Source organism: Talpa europaea, assembly GCF_964194135.1.
Source record: "Talpa europaea genome assembly, chromosome: 6".
NCBI classification, from domain to species: Eukaryota; Metazoa; Chordata; class Mammalia; order Eulipotyphla; family Talpidae; genus Talpa; species Talpa europaea.
Genome location: NC_140072.1, coordinates 70611627 through 70638776, shown reverse-complemented (window position 1 = coordinate 70638776; position 27150 = coordinate 70611627). Strand labels below are relative to the sequence as shown.

At 43.5% G+C, this 27150-nt stretch overlaps 1 protein-coding gene across 2 annotated transcripts in view; it reads left to right on the top strand.

Moving 5' to 3' along the window:
• The window catches only part of SPTBN1 (spectrin beta, non-erythrocytic 1), a gene marked incomplete at both ends in the record, with an annotated part of 142883 nt that extends 116527 nt beyond the window's left edge, over positions 1–26356 (top strand). The window contains 18 exons of one of the 2 annotated variants that reach the window (XM_084235787.1): positions 1832–1978; positions 2885–3148; positions 4418–4642; positions 5379–5468; positions 5644–5925; positions 6621–6755; positions 8534–8734; positions 9094–9468; positions 11662–11906; positions 13248–13386; positions 14167–14251; positions 16030–16226; positions 17234–17343; positions 17966–18029; positions 22336–22574; positions 23414–23587; positions 25361–25403; positions 26138–26356. In XM_084235787.1, the coding sequence (XP_084091913.1) occupies positions 1832–1978; positions 2885–3148; positions 4418–4642; positions 5379–5468; positions 5644–5925; positions 6621–6755; positions 8534–8734; positions 9094–9468; positions 11662–11906; positions 13248–13386; positions 14167–14251; positions 16030–16226; positions 17234–17343; positions 17966–18029; positions 22336–22574; positions 23414–23587; positions 25361–25403; positions 26138–26356 (3234 nt within the window). Of the gene's footprint in view, positions 1–1831; positions 1979–2884; positions 3149–4417; positions 4643–5378; positions 5469–5643; positions 5926–6620; positions 6756–8533; positions 8735–9093; positions 9469–11661; positions 11907–13247; positions 13387–14166; positions 14252–16029; positions 16227–17233; positions 17344–17965; positions 18117–22335; positions 22575–23413; positions 23588–25360; positions 25404–26137 lie in introns of those variants that run through there. The other variant, XM_084235788.1, reaches the window with a different exon arrangement.
• Between the last annotated feature and the right edge of the window lie 794 nt (positions 26357–27150).

The window sequence follows — 27150 nt, the reverse complement described above, 5'->3', positions numbered from 1 at the left end:
GGAACTTTAATAAAACTAGGAAACAATACAGGTAAGGCCAAGAGTCTAGTTTCTAAATGAAGCATCCAGAGTTACCCGTCCCCTCGTGGGTAAAACTCCATCCATATGGGATCGGCCCAGAGCAAGGCCCCAAAGCCTGCCGCAAGTCTAAAGCATCTTCCAGTGGGGACCCACAGAAAAGAAACAACCAGACAAGCCCAGAAGGAAAAGAGCAAAATCAACATCAAGATAAAAGCTGCCATTGTCACCTCCCCACAGGTCTCACCCACATCTGTGTCACCCAGTCCACGACCAAAAGACAAGCACAGTTTCTTCACATGTCTCTAGGCTCCATGCGCCTCCTCCAGGTCTCCTGGCTCCATCCTGCTTCCTTCCTCAGTCTCCTCTGCAGCTTCTCCTCTTCCTGCTCAGCTCCACCCTCCCTTGGGTGGGGCAGGGAACCTCCCCTTTTCCTGGGGACCACCCTGTTACATTATCAGCTTTATATGTGATACCTAAACCTTTGGAAATAGTACCATATGAAATTAAGGTGCACATTTGTTGTGGCAGTGAATGGCATAAAAGCAGGCTCGTTATTGTCATGCAGAAGGAGACACTAGGGTCCTTTAAAGTGTTTGCTTCTGACTCTGTGTATATTCTGCTTGGGAAGACGAAAGACTCTTCCTGGGTTAGTACTGCGGGGTGGGAATTAGGACCCTGGCAGAACCAATGAAAGGCAATTAGTAAGGAGCAAGGCAACCTGGGATAAAAGCCAGCAAGAGAAGTGTGTCCAGAGCCTGGGGTTGGGCTGATTCCCAGCTCAAGCTTCATAGGAGAACTCCCTTCTCAGATCTGTTGGCAGCTGGCAGGCTTTATGAGGTTTTCCAGAGGTTGAATCTAAGCAGACATGTTGGGTCTCACAATCAAGTCCTGTGCAGTGTTTTGGTCTGAATTGGATGCCCTTTGGAGAAACAGACTCTAGAAAAAGAGGCAAAGTTGACTCAAAATTGAGGGAACCATGAGAAGGCATCATTGTTGCCTTAACCCCCACCACCAGCAAGTTATTTATGTCTTTCAGTATTCCCAGAGAGGTACCCCAGGAGGGAATAAAAAACTAGAGTTTCTTTCTTTCTTTTTAAAGATTTTATTTTTGCGTAGAAGAATTGTGGTATAGGCCAGAGGTGGGGGGTGAAGGGTGTGTGTGAGAGGATGCACCAGAGACAGAGTGGGGAGCAGAACTGAAATACACTGCTGAGGGGAGCAGTGGGTGAGGCAGGAGAGATCTGCTGTGCCATGTGGGTCAGCTCCCTGGCGGGGTATCGAACTCAGGCAGTAGTGGTGGGCCGTCGGTGCAGTGCTGAGACCTAACTCTAGGCAACCAGGTATGCCCCCCTTCTTCTGTTTTTAATAATAGAGCTAAAACAGTGAAAACATTACCAAGAGAGTGAATGACAGTAATCATGATTAACATGGTATAGCTAGCACAGGTATTTTTTTTTTTAATTTTTTACATCATTGTTCATTTTTAAACAATATTAGCACAGGTATTTAAAAGAGATAAAAGGGTTGTGACTTGGAGTGATTAGGGCAGACTTTTAAACAAGCCTTTGAGAGGAAAGCTGGTTAAGAGTACCAGATGGTTAGGACTAGCTCAGAGAGCTTTTGTACTTCTGGATCTAGTGTTAGAGACCAGGTTTGAAGTACAGTTGAGACAGCCTCCCTACAATTGGAGATACCTGTCAGGACAGGTCAGAGTTGTAAAGTAAATATTTGGTTGTCTGTTGACGTGGAAACATGCATTATGCATAGTATGTCATAACACGATATTTGTTTATTATTATTTTTTGCCTAGCTGTCTCTCTGGATCAATGAAAAGATGCTTACAGCCCAGGACATGTCTTATGATGAAGCCAGAAATCTACACAGTAAATGGTTAAAACATCAAGCATTTATGGCAGAACTTGCATCCAACAAAGAGTGGCTTGATAAAATTGAGAAGGTGAGTGAAAATATTGTTTGAGGGCTCCCTCCATTTCTGTAGGGTGGCCATGGTGAGGAAACAAACTGAGAAGAACACGCTCCTATTTAATTAGCACATTTTCCATCTTCTCAAAGTCCTACCTGATCTCATACAAGTTGCATAACCAGAACTATCCCACTTTCACTTAGTGCTTCCTGACCTCCACTCAACAACAGAAAGGAGGAAAAACAGAAACCCAACCAGGTGGCACAAAACACTCAATGTATGCATCTCTTAATGAGTAATAAGTTTGTAATTGCTGCTGTGCTTCTCAGCTGCTGCAGTTGATGGACAGTGGCCCCTGGGCAGGGCTCCCACTGACTTGATCATACCTCTTTTGTTGCACTGGGACAGACATAGACCAATACAGTGGCACAGAATTTAGAAATAATATGTGTTTTAATTTTCTTACTTTTCTTGTGTGACGACTGCATACAAGGTACTATAGTAATTTAGAACGTATTGCTTTGGCCCCAGGGGAGGTTCTGCATGGCATAACTGAACGTGAATGTTCCCTTCTCTTCCTGCACACTTTTTATATTGTTTCAGACTCTTTAGGATTAATAGTGGTATATCATCTCCTTTGAGGGTGTTGTGCCAGGGAATAAAGTCTTAGATCATCAGCATTCACTGTCCCGTCACTCCATTCGAAGCTGTTTCAGCACACAGCAGTCACTTGTTTGCCTCCCCTGAAAGCTAGATGGTGTGCATGGATGAGTCCACTCTTGGTTTCACTGAGCAGTAACTTCATGTGGAAAGACACTGAGCATCTATTAAATGAGTGGGCAAATCATAGATCAATTATCTTAGTTTTGTTTTTCTGTGTGACATTTGTCCTCTAGAAAACAGTACTTATTTGTAACCACACTGGTTTATGTTTTCTAGGAGGGAATGCAGCTCATTTCAGAAAAGCCTGAGACAGAAGCCGTGGTGAAGGAGAAACTCACTGGTTTACATAAAATGTGGGAAGTCCTTGAATCCACCACCCAGACCAAGGCCCAGCGGCTCTTTGATGCAAACAAGGCTGAACTGTTCACCCAGAGCTGCGCAGATCTAGACAAGTGGCTGCATGGCCTGGAGAGCCAGATTCAGTCTGATGATTATGGCAAGGACCTCACCAGTGTCAACATCCTGCTGAAGAAGCAACAGGCAAGTGGGCACAGTGGCTGCATGCTGGGCCACCTTCTGGTTTTGCTGCCTGCCTCTTCATGGTCTAAGCTCACCCACTGTGTCAACCATCTGCCTTCTGTGTCTAACCCAGTAAACTGCTCTGCCAGTACCATGGGATATTCTAGAATCGGCTGGCAAGACACAGCATCTGTAGTGGAAGTATTGGGCGTGCATTCATGGGAATACATTCTTACCCTCATCTTAGTTGATCGGTGTCATCACCTTTGCGTAAATATTGTTTTCATTCAGTTCCACATTTTACATGAAGGAAAATAATTACAGTTACCTACTTTGCTGTGTAATGATACTGAGTTGTTCAAGGTACATTTTTTATCTCATGATAGAACACTTTAAAGGCAAATGAGTTTACTTGATTTACAAGGCAGCAACTCCAGTTAGGTTGAGAGAGCGAGTTGGTGGCAGAAACTTCTAGTGCCTCCCTGACTGGGTTTACAGCATGTGGTTGAGTCCCAGCCCTGTAGTTGTGCTTTGAGCCAATGGCTAGGAAGGAGACCTTGCCCAGTGCAGAGGCCTGTTTCTCCATCCAAGTGACACTCACCTTTCCCATTACTGATTGACTTGGTTACTCTGCTCTTCAGGGTATTGTACATTAAGGAGTTCTCCCAGATGGTTTTCAGTTGTAGCTTTTTACCTTCCCTCCCCACAGAGGGAGTCAGTTTATGCCCAGATGTGATCCCCTTGTCTTATCAGGACACAGTTTTCTCAGTATGATGTTTCCTGAGTGAGGTGCCTCTTCTTTTACTTTTACCCTTTTTTTTCATGTCAATAAACAGTATTTTTAGCTGATAAAAGAATAATTAACATTCTGATTGAAGATACTGAAGATAATGTTACTACATTTAGTAACATTAGCTATTTGCCTAAAAAAACCTAAAACCTCAAGACTTCACTCCTTTCCGATGGTTAAACTGGTTTACAGCTTCACTCTGGCTTCTGAACAGGCAGATGAATACGACCCAATCCCATAATTCTTTCTCCCCTGCCATTTCCCTCCCAAGTTCCTGAATAAATGTGAGTGTTGCTTCCAAGTTTAAAATTCCTAGAAAGGAATTTGTTTAAAAACCAGCTGATGAAGTGGAGTCCTAAAAGATAATTTGATAGATATTTAAGAACCATTTCTTGGTCTCAATTGCATATTCTTCAATGTCCAGTTTGGGCCATTTTATAGGACTCCTGTGTATGTGTGTGTGTCTCCTGCTTGAAGGTTGGTCTGTTTTCTGCCCTCAGATGCTAGAAAATCAGATGGAGGTGCGGAAGAAGGAGATTGAAGAGCTCCAGAGCCAGGCCCAGGCCCTGAGTCAGGAGGGGAAGAGCACCGATGAGGTGGACAGCAAGCGTCTCACCGTGCAGACCAAGTTCAAGGAATTGCTGGAGCCCTTGAATGAAAGAAAACATAACCTACTAGCCTCCAAAGAGATCCATCAGTTCAACAGGGATGTGGAGGATGAGATTGTGAGTAGGCCCTCACCACACCAGTGGCCTTTCCATAAACATTCTTTCCTGTCCTGCTTGCAACCTGTGTTCTCACTTCTCTGTATAACTCACCTAGGGACATGCCGGTGAGCTGACCTATCAAAATCTATGCTCTGTGTATTCACACAATGTGCAACTCAGTTATCCTCTGTGGTTTTCTAAAGCTATTGTACAGTTTTAAAAAATAATAACAGTACAAAACACAACAAAGCGAAAACGGACAATTATAATCAGAGACATCCTGCAGGGGAGGAGAAGGAAGAGGGATCAGAGGGAGGGAGGGAGGAGCACAGGGGGCTGTGGTGATGGTGCACAGGTACCTTGATGAAGGAAACTGTATGGGGACTACACCTGAGGGGGTGGGGGGAAGCAAATATTGTTTAAAAATGAACAATGATGTAAAGAAAATAAAAAATTTATATATATATATAACAAAACACTCCCTATATAAAGGAAAAGATATTGTACAATTTTAATGCTTCTCAAACAGTATTTTTAAAAAATCAGAATGATGACTCCTACTGAATTTGGCATTGAAAATGAGGTAAGGTCCGGAAGATGAACCTTCTCCCCTCTCAGGCTCCTCAGGCAGCCATTTCTAGCGGGATTTAACACACACTCTTGTGTTGGCCTTGCTATCCCCTGCTACTCTTGTTTGTATCAAATATTTGTTCTTTTTGAGTGGTTCTGACCACCAGTTTACAATTCTTTCCAGTTGTGGGTTGGAGAGAGGATGCCCTTGGCAACTTCCACAGATCATGGCCATAACCTCCAGACAGTGCAACTGTTAATAAAGAAAAATCAGGTAAGCATTTCTGCTCCAGCCAACCTCAGTCTGATGAGTAATTGCTCCAAATTACAAGGCAGAGAATGTGAGTGATCTTTGAAGGCTTCGATTTCTTCTTGGCCCTAAGGCATTGATGTAAAAGGCATGTTGTTGCAGTCTAGCAAGCCCTCTTACGTGTTCCCCATTCCCACAGACCCTCCAAAAAGAAATCCAGGGGCACCAGCCTCGCATCGATGACATCTTTGAGAGGAGCCAAAACATAGTGACTGACAGCAGCAGCCTCAACGCTGAGGCCATTCGACAGAGGCTTGCTGACCTGAAGCAGCTGTGGAGCCTCCTCATTGAGGAAACAGAGAAGCGCCACCGGCGGCTGGAGGAGGCCCACAGGGCCCAGCAGTACTACTTTGATGCAGCAGAGGCTGAGGCGTGGATGAGCGAGCAGGAGCTGTACATGATGTCTGAAGAGAAGGCCAAGGTGAGGGGGTTCCTGTCCTCTGTGAACGAAATCGGGGACACACCACCATCCCAGAGGAGTCTCACCCTCAGACCCCCAGTTTATTTTCTGTTGGTGACTGTCTTTGTGAAACATTTCACTTTGGCTGTTGTGTTACGGAATTGATAGCACTGTGGGACACACAGGTGGCTGAAATCTGGCTGAGACTTCCCCTCAACTCAGAATGTTCTTCTCTGACCTGGTGTGTTATTAAGCTGGATTCATCCCATCTTATTATTATTATTAGAAATTTCCATGGTCTTAGTTCTCTCTAAGAACTATAAGGGTTACCTAAACTTGTAACATACAAGAAGCTTTTGAGAGTATTTTAAGGTTCCAGAATGCTGTCATCTGCACATCTTTTAGACTAGGAGGAGCTCTGCCAGCGATACATGTGGTTTGCCTGGGTTTGACTTATACCTCAGAGGGCTCTCTGTCATTCTGCTCTGCCTCATGTTTGCCCTTCACAGAGACCTCACACTGTCCAGTCCATACCGACATTCTTGAAAAGTTTTTTTTTTTTTCCTTTGTTCTCCGTCCATATCGCACTACTGGGTTTGGTATATTTTCCAGTTTTTCCAGTGCCCCTTCCTCCTGCTTCCCATGCAGTCAGCCTGCCCCTGTGCTGGGGGTTTGGTAGGGGGTAGCTGTGGTGTGACAGTCCCCTCTCTCCGCAGGATGAGCAGAGTGCTGTCTCCATGTTGAAAAAGCACCAGATTCTGGAACAAGCCGTGGAAGACTATGCAGAGACAGTGCACCAGCTCTCCAAAACCAGCCGGGCCCTTGTCGCTGACAGCCACCCCGAAAGGCAAGTACCAATGTGTGATGGTGAGGTGGGTCAGTCAGGTCTTCTGAGTGAGGGCCTTTTGTAGCCTTTGCTGAAAGGCAGCATTCAGATTCAGTAATTGGTAATGTAGATCTTTAGGAAGCAGTTTTAAAACAGACTTGCTAATACTGAGTAAGAAAGGTGAATGTTGGGCCTCCCCTGGTGGCGCAGTGGTTGAGCGCTGGCCTGCGAAGCTGGCCACAGCCTCTGCAGCACCGGTTCATCCCCGGCTGCCGGTGAGGGTCTCGAACATGGCACGCAGAACTCGCCTGCCGCCCGCTGCTCCCCTCAGCAGTGTATTTCGTCACTCTGCCTGTTCTGTTCCCTGCTCTGGCTCTGGTGAATTCTCTCACTCTCCCCGCTTCTGACTGTACCCAGTGCTTGTATAAATAAAAAATAAATCTTTAAAAAAAAAAAAAAAGAAAGAAAGAAAGGTGAATGTTATATAGGAAATAGCCCCGATAGGTTAATTAGCTTTTAAAGCCAGTACCCTTTTGAAAGGTCATTGTTTTCATGAATAAGAAGTACAGATTGACTTGCTGAGATACCAATTATCTAAGCACTTGCCCTTGAATTGAAAGTCATCCACTTTAGGGAAGAAAGTAATTACTAGTTTTAGAGAAAGAAGACTTATATGTATCTATAAAATAATAGCAGCTCCCAAGAACAAAATGACACCACCTCCTGACTCTTAGACATCTAGGACTTAGAATGCCTTAGAAATAAAAAAAATAAAAAAATAAATTCAGGAGGTACTCCCCAGCTATGAACTGGCTCTGGTGATTAACTTCAGTGACCATCATTTTAGACTTTCTATGTAACAGCCTTTTATGACACAGAAAGGAAATGAATTGTCTGGATGTGGTAACCCAGGCAGGTTCAGTCTGTGTTGGAGTAGGGGATCGTTCATGATCAGGATTCCCAGCAAAGTCAGGTCTTCCCAGCTTCCAGGGATAGGCATCCATCTACAAGTCCTTGTCTCTTTGATTTCCTGTTGCATGACAGTCACTCTGAAAATTTGGAGAGAGGAGGATCTGCCTCCTGGCAGGGAAGAATCTATAGCCCAGAGCAGTTACAGCATGTGCCACATGGGGTTATTGTCTCTCTGGCCACATGGTAGCAAGAATAGAAGACAGCGCCTGGATTTTGCATTAACGTATAACGTCAAAGGAAATCCTGACTGATGGAGCCAGCAGCACCAAGTTACAGCTTCCCTTCTCTCCCTCCGTCACCAGTCAGGATGGCCTTCAGCCTTAATTACTGGGCTTTGTTTACATGTTGGCTCTTTATTACTTGAAGTTGAGGTCAAATTTCAGAGTTTGATTTTTTTCAGGTTAGATAGGTTAAATAGAAGTTACCTTTGAGAAATTTTTTTAACTGGATTTTTTTTTAATTTATTTATTTATTGATGCATACAAGAACTAGGGTAAAAGCCAGAGGAGCAGTGGGTGAAAGGATTCACCAGAGACAGAGTGGGGAGCAGGACAGGCGTATCTATTGAAATACATTGCTGAGGGGAGCGGCAGGGGAGACAGGAGAGGTCTGCTGCCCCATGTGGGGCAACTCCCCTAGCTGGCAATCAAATTCGTGCTGCAGTGACTGTGGATAGCTTCTTTACTGAGACTTAAAACCTTGTGCCATCAGGGAGGCCCCATCTTCGAGAAATTTTATATAACATGCTCTCTTGGCATCTCTACCTCATTTGTTTTCTCCCCAAAGAAAATTCAGCATTAAAGTTTCTCTTCCCCGACCCTTTGCAGCGAGCGCATTAGCATGCGGCAGTCCAAAGTGGACAAACTGTATGCTGGCCTCAAAGACCTTGCTGAAGAGAGGAGAGGCAAGTTGGACGAGAGGCACAGGCTGTTCCAGCTCAACCGGGAAGTGGACGACCTGGAGCAGTGGATCGCCGAGAGGGAGGTGGTCGCAGGGTCACATGAGCTGGGACAGGATTACGAGCACGTCACGGCAAGTACTAAGGAGGGTGTGAGCATTGGGTGTGGAAGGCTGTCTACGTTCTCTGACTATGAGTGGGTGAAATGCCCTAAACTCAAGTCAAGCATCACAGGATTTAGTTTCAACTTGTTGTTCTTATCACCAGGCGACTTTGACATAGCCTGTCTGTGCCCTCCTTTCCAGTAGTTAGAGGAAATGGAGGCACTGCCTTACCTTGCCTGCTGCAGTGAGCAAGAAGGAAGCCTGATGGATAAGAGGTTTCAGAACTAAGATCTGTTGTCACATCATGCATAGCACTCAGTTCTTTCCAAAGGACATTCATGTGATCAAGAATGGTCTCACTGACTGTTGTGCATTCATCTCCCTTTCAGATGTTACAGGAGCGATTCCGGGAGTTTGCCCGGGACACTGGAAACATTGGGCAGGAGCGTGTGGACACGGTCAATCACATGGCAGATGAACTCATCAACTCTGGGCACTCAGACGCTGCCACCATCGCTGAGTGGAAGGACGGGCTCAATGAAGCCTGGGCTGACCTCCTGGAGCTCATTGACACGAGAACACAGATTCTCGCTGCCTCCTACGAACTGCATAAATTTTACCACGACGCCAAGGAGATCTTTGGGCGCATACAGGACAAACACAAGAAACTCCCCGAGGAGCTCGGGAGAGATCAGAACACAGTAGAGACCTTGCAGAGGATGCACACCACATTTGAGCACGACATCCAGGCTCTGGGCACACAGGTGGGTTGGGGGGTCTCAGACCTACTGAGGAGCGTTCTCTCCATGCAGCATCTTTGTGTGTCTCTGAGCCTCTATATTCTTTGGCTTCTTAAAATATGTCTCAAAGAATTGCCCAAATGAAACACATGCAGGGCATGCACAAGTTGTTACAAGTCCCTATGTGGAAGAGTTTAATCAGTCCAAGAAGAAGATGCCATGGTATTTGCGTCCGATGACGTCTTCAGTGACTCCTTAGAATGAGTAGTTAATTTTCGTGGGACTTTTCACTTTTGCTCTCCTCCTCAACCTCGCTTTTTGTTGTGAGAGCAAATTGAAAACAACCAGAGGCGCAGGAAAAGTGTTTTGTTTTTTGTTTTTTGTTTTTTTTATTGTTTAGAAAGATGTGGTTAGTGGTATAGGAAATTAGCTTTTCAAGTAATTTCCTACAAACTTGGCTTGTTATAATTTGAGTTTTATCTGAGCCATAATTAAAGAATATTTTTAAGTCTCCTAGGATATGGAAATCAAGTCACCATGGAAACCAGACCCCACTAGAAATTTCTTTTCCATACCTACCACCACCACCACATCCTTACTGTGGTGGCCAAAGGGGTCATTAATCCCCCTCTCCCCTCGCCCCGTTCATCCCCACCCACTTTCACCCACCCTCGTGCCCCATTGTCCTCCAGATACCCTCTCACAGACACCCTACACTCCTGTCATTTGGACTGGTTGTGGGCACACTTTGACCACAGAGCCTTATCAAGAAATGAAATTTGAATTTATATCTCTCACTGTGTACATTTTTAATTAGATATTGTATACATGTATTGCACTAGTAACTATATAAAACTAAGAGAAGAAAATACTTTTAATATGGACTAGCCATGATTATCTCTTAAGGTCGTATCTCCTCCCATCCCACCCCCTCATCCTGGAAAAAAAGATGAGTCTATTCTCGTTTTTTCTGTTTCTACACACAAAGTAGATACTGTGCACATTGTTTGCTTTTTGATCTTTCCACTTAGCCATCACCTGGGAACACATGCATATAAGCACCCAGAGTTCTTCCTCACCTTTTAATGTTGGGATGCACCAACATTAATCTAACTGGTGTCTCAGTCTTTTGCAGAAGTGCTGTATTAAATAACCTTGTCTGTATTCATCTCCAGAATATTCAAGAATATGTATAGGATAAATTCCCCAAAATGGGATTATAAAATCAAAAAGTACATGCATTTTGTGTTTTTGATGGATATTCCCATTTGCCTTCTGTAGGAGCGGTAGCCCGCAATAATCTTTTCAACCATGAAGCAGTTCAGTGACAAATACCAGACTACTGAGTTTTTGCTTACTAATAGATGACAAATTACAGTATCTTGGGTAGCATCTTTTCATGAGATTCCTTTGCATATCCTGTACTCTGAACTTTCTCTTCCTGCCAGTTTTAGTGTTGATTTATTGGTGTGTGTGTGTGTGTATTTGGTGACTTGTCACAGCTGAAAAAGATAACTCACCAAAATTATATTGATGCATTACTGGCTACATTTACCAAATTGCAGTTCTCATCGTTAATTCTGAGTTTTGAAAATTTTTTGTTGAAATTTGACTAGTTGAAATTTTATTTTCTTTGATGTCAGTCAGTTCTTTCAGCCAGATTAGATGCCGGTCTTATTAGATGCTGCTTTAAGACACTTTATGTCTTTCAAGTTGAAATATTCCAGATGTTCTGGGAGCTCTTATGCGGCACACAGCGTTTCCAGCAACAATATGTAGAGATGGAAAGGCACTTCAAAATGTGTTCTCCATGATTGTTTCTTTTTCGTGATAAAAACATCTCTACTCTGAAAGGAGATCAAGTGGGGTTTGTTTTGTTTTACTCTATCTGGATATGTACCATTTTCTGTACCACGTTGCTGGCCACTTCCAAGGAACCGTTCCTGATCAAGCTCTCCCACCTGCATTCCTCTGTAATATTTCATTTATCACTTAGTTAGAACTTATAGTGCCATTCAATACACTTACAGTAAACTTAGATCTCCCAATGAAATTGTGAGTTCCTTGTGGGGCAGAGACCCCATTTTTACTTGGAGCTCCCATTAGTGGGGAAGCAGAACAGTCTGCACATGTGAAGGTTGTTGGGGGGATGGTGGAGAGGAGGCCCAGCCATGTGACCTGGGTCTGATCCAACTCATCTTCCCTCTGTCTTCACAGGTTAGGCAGTTGCAGGAAGATGCAGCCCGCCTCCAGGCAGCCTATGCAGGTGACAAGGCCGACGACATCCAGAAGCGGGAGAATGAGGTCCTCGAAGCCTGGAAGGCCCTGCTGGACGCCTGTGAGGGCCGCCGGGTGCGACTGGTGGATACTGGGGACAAGTTCCGCTTCTTCAGCATGGTGCGTGACCTCATGCTGTGGATGGAGGATGTCATCCGGCAAATTGAAGCCCAGGAGAAGCCAAGGTAACGCCACTGTCCATCTGGGAATCCTGCTAAATGACCTTTGGAGTGCACTGGCTTCCAGAGAGAATCAGGGAAAACCTAGGCTGAGAACTTTGAGGCTAGAGTAGGGACAGGAGGAAGTTTTAGGGGAGCCACCGCTGGCTCACTTATCTCCGGCATACAGTGGCTCGGCCCCTTGCTCCCTGGCCACTGTATTATTGGTCCATGTCCCATGCTGTCCCAGGCTCTGCCTTGTCTGCAGACCACATGTTTTAATGCGCCACATGACTAGGTAAGGCATGACCAGCTCTGCCTCATTGTTGGGATGAGATAGCTTTTTTGAGTTCCTTTTCTAGCCTATTAGATTAAAGACCACTCTGTTCCATTTCACCACACATTACTAAAGGTGTCTCTTAACCTTCAACATCTGCTTTGATGGTGTCTTGATGATTATGTAATATTTTTTTCTGTATAGACCCTTTGACTTTGTGTCATAGCAAGCAATGAAGAGAGCACGTAGATGAACTAGCAGGCATATGTACAGCCTTCAGTTAATTCCTGCCAGCTCCAGCCCCCACCATAATTGAGAAGATATGTTACCTTAAAAGTCCTCATCATGAGAAAAAAAAAGTCTATAACTGTATGGTGATATATGCTTGCTAGACTTATTGTGGTGATCATTTTGCAGTGTATACAAATACTGAATTGCATTATATACTTGAAGCTAATACAGTGTTGCATGCCAGTTGTGCCTCAACCAAAAAATATTTTTATTTTCACATTTATATATAGAAAGCATTTGTATTTCCTAGAGTCAGTCTGTCCAGTCAGTAGGTTTTGATACATGGAAAGATCCCACATCTCTACCAGTTTGCGAGTTCTAAGCTGGTTCCCACTCCATTTGTCTCTTCATGTCTGAATAGGAGATAGCAGCAGCTCTTGAGCACAGATGTCCCAACCTTTGGCAGCTAATTCATTGGAGTACAATGGGGGATCCCTGATACTGCCTCTATACTTTCTTGGAAAGCATCCAAATTGCAAGTTTCAACAGGAATCAATGGTTTTTCTGGCATCCACATAGCAAACAACCATTTTGATTTGTTCAGGCACTGACACAAATATACAGACACATACAAAACATGAAAATAACCTCATTCTAAATGTTTGGTTGCATAACTGCTCTAGAATTGTAGTGTCTTTGTGCTTTTGATCCATTATCCCAGCCCAAGCTCAGACTGTGAATCAGCCCTGAAAAATGAACTGTGTGGTTGGAACAATTTCCTTCAAATTAATTATATTTTGAAACCTGCATATTTATTTGAAAAGATTGATTTCATGCAAGTATTACTTGTCTAATTTTAGGGATGTATCATCTGTTGAACTACTAATGAATAATCATCAGGGTATCAAAGCTGAAATTGATGCTCGTAATGATAGTTTCACAACCTGTATTGAACTTGGAAAATCCCTGCTGGCAAGAAAGCACTATGCATCTGAGGAGGTAGGGTGCTGCTTTGCTTTGGGGTGCCAGTATGAATACAGCTGGTGTTAAGATGTGAAATGATTTATTGCATGAGTTGGTAGGTATGTGTAGTCAGGCACACACATACACACATAGAGAAATATATATTTGCTTTCATATACATATATGCATATATTTATATATATTTCAAAATTCCTTGCTGCTTTTCTGTGTGTCCATAATAAGACAATGATGTAAGACTAGATGCAAAGTCAATACACTGTAGCATAGAAGACAAATTTTGAGTACCTGAGGTTGAAGTTTCATCCTCTCTCACCCCCTCCATCCTGGCTGACATCCCTAGGCAGTGTCTCTTTTTGGATGGTTGCTAATTCCAGTTAGGACAGTAGTAATAGAGAAGCAGATGATTTGTCCAGTATGCACACCTCTTAAGGAACTGGAGTGGATGTTCTCTCGGAGAGGTCAGGGCTTTGCCCTTCTTGCTATCCCTCTCAACTGTAGGGACCCCCCAGATCTGGAGAGGAGCCAGTGCATTGTTGATTTCCTCATGACAGATAGCTTTGGGTGGAACTCCACTATCCTCTCTGTCCCTTCTGGATGGTTTCTGCTTCCAGAAGCTCCTCCTGCTTTTCTTTCTACTCCCGGTACACAAATAGGCCAAACAGTCCTTAGACATTTATTTCTGGTGGTCTCTACAGAAAATGTGTTTTTCTTGTATGAAGTGGCCCATCAAGGGGAAGACTAGGAGGATTTGTTACATTCTATTAAGATGTCCCTGGGGTCCTTCTTTTCTCACAGATCAAGGAAAAGTTATTGCAGTTGACGGAAAAGAGAAAAGAAATGATTGACAAGTGGGAAGACCGGTGGGAGTGGTTAAGACTGAGTAAGGACATACTTTATTTCTGCTTTTTTGGGTGTCTGTTGAAAGCATGCAAGTTTATTTTCCTGCTTTAATTGTTGTGATCTTGTCATTTAATTTTTGAAGTTCTAAATGCTTTTTATTACTGCCCACTTACACCATTTCATGCTAAATATTTTTTAGTAGTTCCCTGTTGTACACCCATTATTTTCAACCCCATGGTTGATCTCAGTGTCTAAGTGGAATTTGAGTATTCTGTAAGAACACCATGGGGAAGACAATTCAGTATCCCTTTGGGAGAGTACAGAGAGAATCACCACTTCCTGCAGTTATCTTTAAGGAGAATTATCACTGCTGTCAAGAAGGTGGAACAGTTGACCTGATGATGTCTTATAGTTGGTACTCAACCTACTCTAGTAGTAGGTTGATAGCATAATAAAAGCTAAGGATCATAAGCATTTTGCAGTAGACTTCATTCTAAGTGTTTCTACATACTTTTTTATATTTATTCCACTTACTGATCTGTGAAGTAGTTTCTATTTGTAGCCTCATTTTTAGTAAAAGATATGGATAGAGTTTATAATATGCAGCATTGAGGATGGCATTTAATTGCATGAACTCTGAAAGTAGCCCAACTCAAACATTTTCTACTGTACTTTACCAATTCTGTATTTGGGTTCTGGGCTCTTTCCTTGTATGATAGCCCCATTCTCAGGCAGCAAGGGTGCTTTCTAGAAACAGAATCCCCGGAGCCTAGAAAAGGTGTATAAGAAGACTCAGAAAGGCACCTTGCCCTGGTGGAGCCAAAACCCTGTTTTTGAAAAAGAAATCCCATTTTGACCTCTCTTTCTGTAAAGACTTGGTTTGTAAATTTTGAGAATACCTAGAGCAGGCTCAGTTCATATTATACTGCTCTGTGGAATCAGGTTGTATTGGGCTCAAATGTCACATCCTAAGTGCATTGGTGGCATCTTCTCCTGTGGCCATGTCATGGTACCAGGGCAGTCAAAAGATGTAGCTGGCAGCTCTTTGGGGACCGATGGATGCTGCCTACAGTGCATTTCTACCAGAATGACTCAGGAATTGCTGTGGGAGGTGGAATGGAAATGTTCACTCCGGTGCTGATTCTGACCCACCTCCTAACTGCAGTGGAAGTCATGCTTGATTTCCTCACATGCGGAGGAAAAGAATAAGTCAAGGAAAATTCTAGCCCACGTTATCCTCCCCTTCTTATATGGTCTTGCAACCCTCCAAAATAAACTTAAAACTGCCACTCCCAAAACGGATGATTTATGAGTGCCTATTTGTAAGTAGGTCGTGGATTCCTGTAGGGCTCTGAGGCTTATCTCACTGAATTAGGGCTGAGCTAGCATATACCTTCAAGGCCTATGCTGTCAGGCATCATAGTTAATGTCTTCATGGTGCTCTTGAGAACTTAAATTGTGTTTGTTGCTAATTGAGATGTGCTACCAGTCCAAAATACACATCAGATTTCAATGACAGAAGGAAAAAAAAGAGACATCGCAACAACTTTTTATGTTGGTTGCATGATAAATTGTTTTTGACATATCAGGTTATATAAAAGGTACTAATAAAAATTAATTTCATCTGTTTTAACATAGCTGCTTAAGAAAAGGGAGCATTGTACATGAAGCTCTAATTACATAAATCTTGGACAGGACTGCTCTAAGTTATCACTGGTTGTGCAGAAAACTGCCACCAGAGGGTGGCAGGGCCAGGAGACAGGCCATCTCTGCCCACCCACCCTGCTCACCAGCACTCACTCTTGGTTGCCTGTGCAGTTTTAGAGGTCCATCAGTTTTCAAGGGATGCCAGCGTGGCTGAGGCTTGGCTGCTTGGACAGGAGCCGTACCTATCCAGCCGAGAGATAGGCCAGAGTGTGGATGAGGTGGAGAAGCTTATCAAGCGCCATGAAGCTTTTGAAAAGTCTGCAGCTACCTGGGATGAGAGGTTCTCCGCCCTGGAAAGGCTGACAACAGTAAGTGATGCCTGAATGCTGGGTGCTTAGCTTCTAGTTCTCATGGGCAAGCTGCGTCTTCTTCCTGCTCACCTCCCAGACCAGGGACTCCATATTATTGATATTTGTCCGTTTTCAAAGACAGTGAAGATCTTCCTGAGGGGACTTCCTAGACGTATTACCTTCTCAATTACTTCCCCAGCACCTCAATTTATGATCATCAGAGATTGATTGATTATTAGACTTTTCTTTCTCCTTTGACCTGCTTTTCCTCCTATGTATCACAGAAGCTTTGGTTTCTAGGGGATATAACCTTGTAGTTTCCTTCATAATTTCAGAATTAGAATTTCTGCCTAGTAGCATTTTGATCATAGACCACTGAAAATTTCCCCATTCTTGACAGCCTCTCCTACTAACACCAATGCCTTAAAATAGAACTTTGTTCACTAGTGTTTTCCTCTCCCAAGACACTTGTAATACATTCTTTACAACGTATAAAAATGTTATTTCTGATTTCTGCAATTCTGGGGATTTAGAATAAATATGCATATTTTTATATTAAAATGGAATGTTTTTGGTGTGTGCATACCAGTTATGAAATGACTTAGTTTCAATTAGATATTCTGTGGCATTTCTTTTGTGTCGTTTGGGTTTTGACTGAATTCCTACAATAATGCAAGCAGCCATCTTGGACCTGCATGGATTCATGCTCATGTCCTTTCTTCATAAGCCAAGTTGAGAGCTGCTCAGAGTAGTTCATTTAGAAATTAAACTCCCGTATCCTTGAGGCATACAAATAATTCACAGACCTACTTTACCACTCTGACCTCTGTTACATAGTTTCAGACGGTAGCTGCAAATTCCTACAGTGCTAATGTCCTCTGCTTAGGAAGTCAGCACCTCTAGTTTCCATTGTGATCAAGTGTAGAAAATTCAGAAAGGTGGATTTTCTGGATTCTTCTTGAATCCTTTCCTAAAAGAGGCAGTGTTGGGGGCTGTGTCCACCCTCACCATGTCTTCCCCTTCAGTTGGAGTTACTGGAAGTGCGCAGACAGCAAGAGGAAGAGGAGAGGAAGAGGCGGCCGCCTTCTCCTGAGCTGAGCACGAAGGTTTCTGAGGAGGCCGAGTCCCAGCAGTGGTGAGTCTGGTCTTGGGCAGCAAGGGAGGCTTAGGGAGCCGGCTGTGCTAGGCCTGAACACTCGCCTGTCCTGTCCACTGCTTCTGTAGGATATTTAGATTGGGCATAGTCACCCCTGGATTATGAGAACCCTGCTTGTCCATAGTCACATTACTGGGTGGCCACTGGTGGGCACTGTCAACAGCATGTTGTCTGTGCATGCACGTGCGTGCACGCTCGCTCACTCACTCAATCCCCACATGATGAAATGGAATGAGTGAACCATTCTGATTTTAGTCCAATGAATGTGTCATGGTGCTTTGTGAAAGGTCTGTCTTTCTGACAGATTCTCTTTCTGAAAGGCTAATTATTTTGCTGTGGGTAAGAGGTTCATTACAGTCCCTGATGCTGGTTTTGCGTGGAGGGGCATGTCCATAGTCTTAGAGTTTCTTTGAAACACTTGGAAAGCTTTAGGAAAGAAATTACACTGTGTAGAAAGGAGGTTGCATTGGTTTTTCTTACAGAGAACCTGTAGTAAAACTGACTCTTCTCCCCACCCCCTTACTCTTTTTCTCCTTTTCCTTTTCCTCCCTTGCTCTCTTCCTTCCCTCCCCCTCTTGTTCTCTTTTCCTTTCCCTAACAGGGATACTTCCAAAGGAGAGCAAGTTTCCCAGAACGGCTTGCCGGCTGAACAGGGATCTCCACGGGTTAGTTACCGCTCTCAAACCTACCAAAACTACAAAAACTTTAATAGCAGACGGACAGCCAGTGACCAGCCTTGGTCTGGACTGTGAAGTTCACTGCCATTTGTCAAGAACCGTTCTTTCCAAATCCTGTTGGTTTGACCTTTTGGCTTCCACTTTACCCACAGTGTTAAAATTTTACTGAATTCATAGCCGCCCTTGGTTTCATATTTGTTTGCATTTAATTCATGTGTATTTGAGTCTTTTAACTGATGGATGCTCAGTTGCCTTAAGGCGACATACTTACTTTTTTGTTTATTTATTGTGAGCTTTTTACTTTATTAAGATTTTACAGCGAAAGCCTTACATGAGTAATTGAAATTAAATGAGATTACAGCAAAGTGAAGAAGAAAACTAGAATCCAACAGGTATGACACATCCAGTTATACTAACAGGGTGCAATATTGCCCTAGATGTAGCTCCTTTTACAGATGTTATTAACCTGCAATAGTTTACTATTAACTAGGAAGACTGGGTTGTAAGGAAGGAAACTTACAGACTTTCGGTACTAAGACTATAACCTGAAGTCCAGCTGTATAAACATTCCATGGACGATGCATTTATTTGTTGAAAAACGACAGGGGGAAGAAAGGAAGCTGGATCAACTTGGGAAAGCTCAGATTATTGCTTTTTACAAAGCCATTTGTCTCTTTTTTTTTTTTCCCTGCCAAGTCCGGAGAATTCTAGGCCTACTCCATGCACCAGAAAATGCAGCCAGCTTCAGTAGTTAAGTGCATGCTGACTCTGCCACGCCTTTGTCTCGGTCACTGCCAGGACAGGGGACAGGGCAGGGGCTGGCAGTACTCAGCATGTTCCACAAGCCTGCCTACTAGACTTCAAGGCTTCTCCATTCAGTTGATGACTTCAGGGTATCAAACTTTTTCAATTTTTCAAATGTGGAACAAAAGCCATTCTGGTCCACCCTGATTACTTGAACAAGGCTGTGGTGGACCACCCATAGGAGCAGTGGCACACTTTCTGGCTTCAGAATTCATTCTAGTGTCTCTGTCGACAGAGACACTAGATACACTCTGGTACATCTTGTAGGGACCTTCTGATTTGTTTTTCACTTTCTTCAGACTTTTTGTGGAGTCTTCTAATAAGGAGTCTTCCAGGATGGTATTTATCAGACCACCAGCATGGACTAAAATTATTTTTTAACAGAAATCCTGTTCTTTAGGATAAAAGCTAATAGGTGACTTCCTGCTACTAATAAAGACAAAACAAAATCAAATCCATATTTAGTCAAAACCTTGTGAGACATTCACTTGCTCATTTGCCATATTTAAATGTTAGTGGAATCAGAAACCTGTTTTGATATGTGTTCTCCATGAGTTAAGTCTAATTTGTCTTTTCATTTCATGATGCATGTCTTTTTTTTTTCTTTTGTCAGGATAACATCATATAGCATCTTGTTTGTTTTTCCTTATTTCTATGTACATATCTATCTACCTGTGACTGTAGATGGGTATATAGATAGATGCCAAGCTTCTTATGTTCTGGGGGTAGTGTGCACCATTATTGGGTCTCTGCCTGAAAACACACCCAAATCCATTTTAGGAATTAACACAGTTTCATCTGTGGTCTTTAGGGAGCCCTCGTGTGTTTCTGGCTCTGAATTACATTATGTATGTCATTGATCTATATGTATATATATGATGTTTCCATATATATGTTTAAAGTTTGTACCATCAACACTACTAGTATCCAATTTTATGCTTTTTTTTGTTTTCAGAAGACCAAAAAAAAAAAAAAACCCACATAAGCACACAGCGAAGGAGTGCTATGTTTCTGGCGTTTGTTCCCATGCCTATTTTTATCTAGATTTTTAGATAAAACAGATTGCCAGAACAGATTTTTAATTACAATTGGATTGTATAGAAGAAAATCTTTTTATTACTTTGAGCTATGGTGCAGAGACTCAAGTTAATGAACTTGAAAATAGTGTTGCTTCATGCACTTAGAAAACCAATCAGGTGTTTCTTGTGCTGCTACTTGTCACGTTGCACTTATGTTCACCTCCTGATTTAAATCTCAGGTGCATCCAGCCACTAAAGCACTCCAGACTAATTGCTCTAGAGAGGCAACAAAGGGCGGGGAGGGGGCTGTATTCACATGTACCCACTGTTTGGTCATAGCACTGTGATTTGCTTTTGATGTTTGTCTCTAGTAGTGTGCTGTCTGTTGGCATGCTTACAGCATATGTCCATTAAAATTCATTTTTATTCCTTTTATTTTCCTTGTTTTCTTGGTTAGTGATTCATTTGCATAAACATTAATTATCTCTGCATACTGGTTTGGAGTTTTCTCTTTCCTTCTAACTCCAAAGAAAAAAATTTTTGCTGCAGAATTTTTCTCAAAGAGACTTCCCTGCCTTCACTTACCTTTGAAGTACAATAAATTTTAGCCAATTTGGTAAACATTTCTCTACCCAGGGCAATACTGTCACTAGCAGTTTTCAAGTCACACCTGCCTGCAGCACTAATTTTTTCTTAACCTGGTTTCTATACAACACTAACTCCATGTCTCCCTGAAGTCATGCCTGGCACAGACCTTACAGACCAAACTTGTATTTCCTCCCCACTGGAAGTTTCCTGTAAATCACACACTAGAACAGATTTGTCAACTTAAAAATCCATTCATTTTCTTTTGACTCTGGGTTTTGTTTTCTGGTAATATCCCTTCCTGCACCTCTCCTTTAAAAGTTAAAGGAAAGAGAAATATGTAATAACCTATCACTAATAAGTGCCTGTGAAGAGGCAGTCACTTGCAAGGCCAGGATGATCACACCCCCTGCCCCTCACTCCCATGTATTTCTGCCCTCAGAATCCATTCTCCACATCTCTGTGTGGGTAAAGCACCCTTCAATTGATGGCCTCTAGTTTCACCCTAAAACCCAAAGCTAATGGTAATGGTTTGGATGGACATAATGTAAACTTGTGACCCAGCCACTTGGATAAGATGTAAATGAGAGCTCCATTTCCTGAGAGTTGACAGATCTGGGTGTCCAGCAGTGGTGGCCAGTCTATTGTTTATCCTGTCGAGGTTGTTGCTGCTAATTTGGTGTCATTTTGGTTCTGGGCAGCAGTGGTGGGGGATGTATCTAATGAGCGTACCATTGACACCTCCATGTTTGTCCGTGTATGAGGGGTGTAGGTTGTCTGTAATCCACTAAAGTGTCAGCCAACACCCAGCTTTAGTAACTTGCTAATCTCACCCCCTGGGTATATCAGCCAGGGGCTGCTACAGTTAATGGTACTCAGTTGAAGGCACACAGACTGAAAGCGATATTGAATGGAGACCCTACTGCATTTCCAAAGCCGAAAAGCCATGAGGGTTTCCATTTTAAATGAGCTTGGGAAGGAACAGCTCCCGAAGACGTCTCCATCCTGAAGGGTCAGAGCCGCTGGAAGCCTGGCTGTCTGGGCTTTCTCGTCTCAGTGCAGCAAGGCACCGTGATCAACCAACACGTGATGGGGAAGGCCCTGGTTCTGTCTTTGTTTGGGGGTAAATAGCCGTGTGGTGTTGAGTGACTGTGATTGGCTTTTCTAGCTCCTTTAACACAAACTACAACCCACTCACGATACAACTTCGGCAGATGTGGTTAAATTGATGTTTGTTGACTTGCCTCATTTCCTTCCAGCTCTTAAGTTCCAAAGTCTAACTGGGATGGTAGATGTGAAATGCATGATTGTCGTCCTAATTTCTGCATGTGTTTATGACAATGTGTTGAGGGGTGGGGGAGGAGAGCCAGAGAGCATTTTCAGAAACCAAAGGTCTTTCCTTTGTCTTACTATGGGGGAATGCTGTGTAGTTCTGATAGAGTTGTCTATCAATCTGTTTGTGAATGCCCTTTCGCTTCAACTTCCAGCCCTTCTGGTGGCGTCCTTTGGTTGTAAGGTGGCTGCTGTATAACGTCCACTCTCATATTTAATATGTGTGATTGTGACTGTTGTCCTTTTGTTTTAAAGTAACTGTAAGGAAATAATCTGAGCTACATTAGAGAAAATGGATTGATCAGAGGAGTAGAGTGCAGTAAAACTCATACTGGCATTTCGCTTTTCTCATTCCCCATAAACGGGCTGGTATTAATCCGTTCCCACCTTCTAATGTCCTTGGTGCCCAGCTGGCTTTGTGGGATGTGCAATGGTTTTACTGTACTGCCTCGATCTGTGCCAGGCATTTATACACAGCCACGTGTGCAAGTCAGAGCGTATGTGAGCCCCCGCAGCTCACACGCTTGGCTGAATGGCCTCTCCACTGTCCCTAGATGGTCGAAACGGTGGACACAAGTGAAATGGTCAACGGTGCTGCAGAACAGCGGACAAGTTCAAAGGAGTCCAGTCCCATCCCTTCCCCCACCTCTGATCGAAAAGCCAAGACTGCCCTCCCAGCCCAGAGTGCCGCCACCTTACCAGCCAGGACTCAGGAAACGCCTTCAGCCCAGATGGAAGGCTTCCTGAATCGGAAGCACGAGTGGGAGGCTCACAATAAGAAAGCTTCAAGCAGGTAACAGCAGCAAGGCTGGGCAGTCAGCTATAGGGCGGCCTGGTAAAGGTCAAGGTGCACCCTTGGTGAGTTGAAAGGGGTGGGTATGCTCACATGATTGATTGGTGTGTGGCTGCCTGGGCATCTGGGTGTTCTGGGTTTTCATCATGGGAACTGGGAGCAGAGTGCTTTATAGAGTTTGAACTGGATGGGAGTCATGAATAGGGGCCTTAGTATTTTAATCTGAGAAGGAATACTGCTAAATGGAGCTTGAGGAGTCTTGAAGTGAAATTTCATTGTTTCTCTTATTTGCATTTTTTTAAGCTATTCCCCATTTCCTAAGCCTTAACTCCATTTCAGTCTTAATGTTCCCCAATCTCCCAAATACCCTACTTTTATTACCTCTCTGGATGAGGAGAGGTCCCCTTGTCAAGTTTCCAAGCTACATTAAGAATGCAGCTGAGGTTGGAAGAGCTCTTCATGCTTAATGACAGACATGTTTCAAAAAGGAGCCAGCACCCCATTACCACGACAGGACTCTATAACACAGAGTACCAAACATCAATAAAAATCTTTTCCATCAGAGCCAAGAGTACCTTTATTTACTTCATGGAAGAGAACAGTTTTCCCACAAAATTAGAGAAGTAGCTCCACAAATCTAGCCAGCACAGAAGCATGAACCCTGTCTCAGGAGTCCACAGAGGAATTTTGGTCCATTGTTTAGTTTTAGCAGAATGGAGGAAAGGCTATTAACAAGGGAGTGGTTATACCAAGTTATATGATGGTGATTTTCATATTAATCAAATTCTTAATTCTTTGAGAGTGATAGAGAATCTTGATGATCCTGTTTTCACTCTCAGGTCCTGGCACAATGTTTATTGTGTCATAAACAACCAAGAAATGGGTTTCTACAAAGATGCAAAGACTGCTGCTTCTGGAATTCCCTACCACAGCGAGGTACCTGTCAGTTTGAAAGAAGCCATCTGTGAAGTGGCTCTTGATTACAAAAAGAAGAAACATGTGTTCAAGCTAAGGTAAGAATTGTTTTGCTTTGTGGTTGACTGTGCATGTGTGTTTATCTTTTACTCTGGGTTTGGTTTTCTTAGATAAATACCAGCATTGGTTGATTTCTTTGCCATTAAAAAAAAAAAAATAACCTATAGGGCCTCCCTGGTGGCCTAGGGGTTAAGTCTCAGCACTGTTAGCGCAACAGCCTGAGGTCGATCCTCAGCTAGGGAGCTGACCCACCTATGGTGTGGCAGACCTCTCCTGTCTCACCCGCTGCTCCCCTCAGCAGTGTATTTCAGTAAATCTTCCTGTTCTGCACCCCACCCTGTCTGATGAATCTTTCCCCCTGCCACCTCAGGCCTACACCCCAGTTCTTCTATGCAAAAATAAATAAAAATCTTTTTAAAAATTAAAAAATAATAATTAAAAAATCCCCAATAAAGTGACAAACTGGTATCATAGGCATCTTGGTTAGGATTTTGGGCTCCTCAGTCACTGGTTTTCTGGTTAGTGGCGCAGCTGAACATTGAAAAAAAGGATCTTCCTGTTTATAACCTGGCAGTTACTGGTCCCTAAGACAAAGTGAGCAGTTCCCATTTCACAACTAAAAGATAGCTTGAGAAAGGGGCTTTCTCATCTTTTCAGATAATCCAGACCCAGGAGATGCTGTTCTTTGTTGATGAGTTAACTAGAGATAGGTCAAGTGAGTCATCCTGAAGCCAGAGGGAGACAAACAGGAAGTACGTGTGAGGACCCAGCACATTGCACCCCTGACTCACCCAGCAGATGTTCCTGCTGCCTCTGCAACCATTTAGTCCCAGATGTCTCTATACTGCAGGACACATAAACCTTCCCCCGGGGGCTCTAAGTTCTGCTTGTACTTGGAAATGGACAAAATAACGATTTTATCTTTGAAAAATATAAAAAGAAAATATATTAGTGGTTAGGCTGTCACTTAATTAATACTTACTTGGGGATCTGGAAAGCTTTGGGTCTTCAGTTACATGTATGTATCTTGCCAGTTGGACCAGGCCAACCTCTATGGATGAGAGTTCCACATGGTGAGCTTTATTGAGTTCTGTTGACAAGCACTATAGGCAGGCTTTCTGGGACTTGGAATACACTCTATTCCATTAAGGCAGGCGCAGACAGCCTGGCTCCCACTTTGTACTCACATGATACAGCTTCAGAGAGTTGGTATTGGCAGAAGGCACTTACCTCTTCCATACCAGCATCACCTCCTTCCTCTGGAGGGAATCACTGTTCCTCTGGAGGGAATAAGTGAGCCATCCAACTCATTGACCTCGGTGTCATGGCAGTGGCCTCACAAGGGCAGTTTCTGTCATCCTAGGACATCTTTTCTGTAGGTATATTCAGAAACTGGTATTTGTAAATATGGGAGATACAAGCAAGCTATGCAGCAAAATTTCAGAAAGGTTCGTAATTTTTGAAGAGCTTTCTCTTGAATTCAATCTAGAGCAGTGATCATACATCCAAGTGGTCCTTGCTACAGCACAGCCACATGTTTGGCATGTTTGGGACTTCTTGGTTCTTCCAGGGCAGTGAAACCCCAAGTGCCTGTCTTGATTATATTGGCCCTACCGCATGGTTTCTTGATATCCAAGAAGCCGTTGCTGGGCCCGTGTGGAGTGCCTTTGGGGTGATGATGCATGCATAGCTCTGATGGGTGTTTCTCCTATGACTCCCCTGGCCTGCTTGTGTCCCACATAGGATATAGGAGTTGGGGGAATCTTTCTTCTTAAGTTAAATTGTGACTGACTTTCTCCTTCATACTGCAGGTTAAGTGACGGTAATGAGTACCTTTTCCAAGCCAAAGACGATGTAAGTCTCTAAGATTAATTTCTATCAAATATTTAGTTTGTAAGTATTTGTGGCATGATAGCTTATTAACAGCTTCTGTGTTTAAATAGTGATCACTGATGGCTTCTGTGATCTGTCTCCACAGTCACTGACACTGGAAGGTGTCTGGTTCTTTCATGTCTTTGAGAGGCAGTAAATTTGTCATCTTGCCATCTCCTTACGCTGGCGAAAAAGAGAATGCAGGGTCCCTTCAATCTGTGAAGGAATACTTGCCCACTCCCTCCAAGTGGATGAGGCAGCATAGCAAGATAGTCCCAGCACCAGAGCCTCCCTACTATACCCCAATGCCTTTAACCAACCATCTCATAGTTGTGCTCCACCTTGAGGGAGAGAGTGGGGAGACCGATGAAAAAAACACCTATGCTTTGAAATTGAAAAAGCAGCTCCTGATAAATGTTTTGTGTCAATTATATATATAAGCATACCTATTAAAAGAAGTAGACGCAACCTCTATAGTGGGCCCGGCAACCAGACTTCCAGCTCTTGCAAGTTATAGGACTGTCAGGTTTTAAATTCTGTTGGAGTTGAACTGTACTCACTGTACTCAACAGGGAATAGCGTGCCCCTGAGTTAGGGGTCTCTGTTAGCCAGACATGCTGTTTCCAAGACCAGTGGAAGCAGGATGGTCATGCAGGTGGGGTGAGGCATCTGTGCCATCCTCAGCTGAGTCTCACCTTGCCGCCTCCTTTGTTCAGGAGGAAATGAACACATGGATCCAGGCCATCTCCTCCGCCATCTCCTCCGATAAACACGAGGTGTCCGCCAGTACCCAGAGCACGCCAGCATCTAGCCGGGCACAGACCTTGCCCACCAGCGTCGTCACCATCACCAGCGAGTCCAGTCCCGGCAAGCGGGAGAAGGACAAAGAGAAAGACAAAGAGAAGCGGTTCAGCCTTTTTGGCAAAAAGAAATGAGCTCCTTTCCTTCATCTCCTGCCCTTCTCTTACCTTTTCAGTGAAATTCCAGCATGCAAGCTCAGAACCAACACATTACTCTCTGTGCCTAATGTTCCTCAATGTGGTTGATTTTTTTTTTTTAATTTATAGAGCATTTCCGGGGGGTGGGGGGGAACACCTAAACACTTTATCTCCAAGTTACAAAAGTCTGAGGTGCAGAGGGAGGACCAGATTTTTTAATGAATTATATAGATTAGATCTCAATATTTACTGTTCCTCAATTTTGTGAGGCTGTGTTGGAAATAACCCGCCTCTAGTGCTGTTGGTATGCAAGGCAGCGGTGCTTAAACAATATTTCCTGTGCTCACCAGAGAAACAACGTACCAAGTTCCTGACACCGTTCTCTTCCATTTACTCCAGTGGTTACCCTGAGTCCTGACTATAGAAGTGCCCGTGGTGGGTCTAGTCTTGATTAAGCAGACCGCGTGCTAAGATCTCGCTGCAGCCATAGTGCAGCTCCCTGTAAACTCTACAGACCAAACCATTTGTATCAGGCATCACTTACTAACACACGACATGCGGCTTTTCTGCATCAACTGCGACGACGGTTCAGAATGTCGGTATACAAGGAGTAGGAAACTGATACTGTTTTAAATAATCTGTAATTTCAATTTTTTTTTGCTGAAATACATTATATTGTATGTTTGAGATAATTCTAGTACAAAGTATAATAAAGTTAGATGTATAATAAACCCTTTAAATCATTGGTAAGTGTACAAGTGGAACTGAAGCATTTACTGGACAAAGTAATG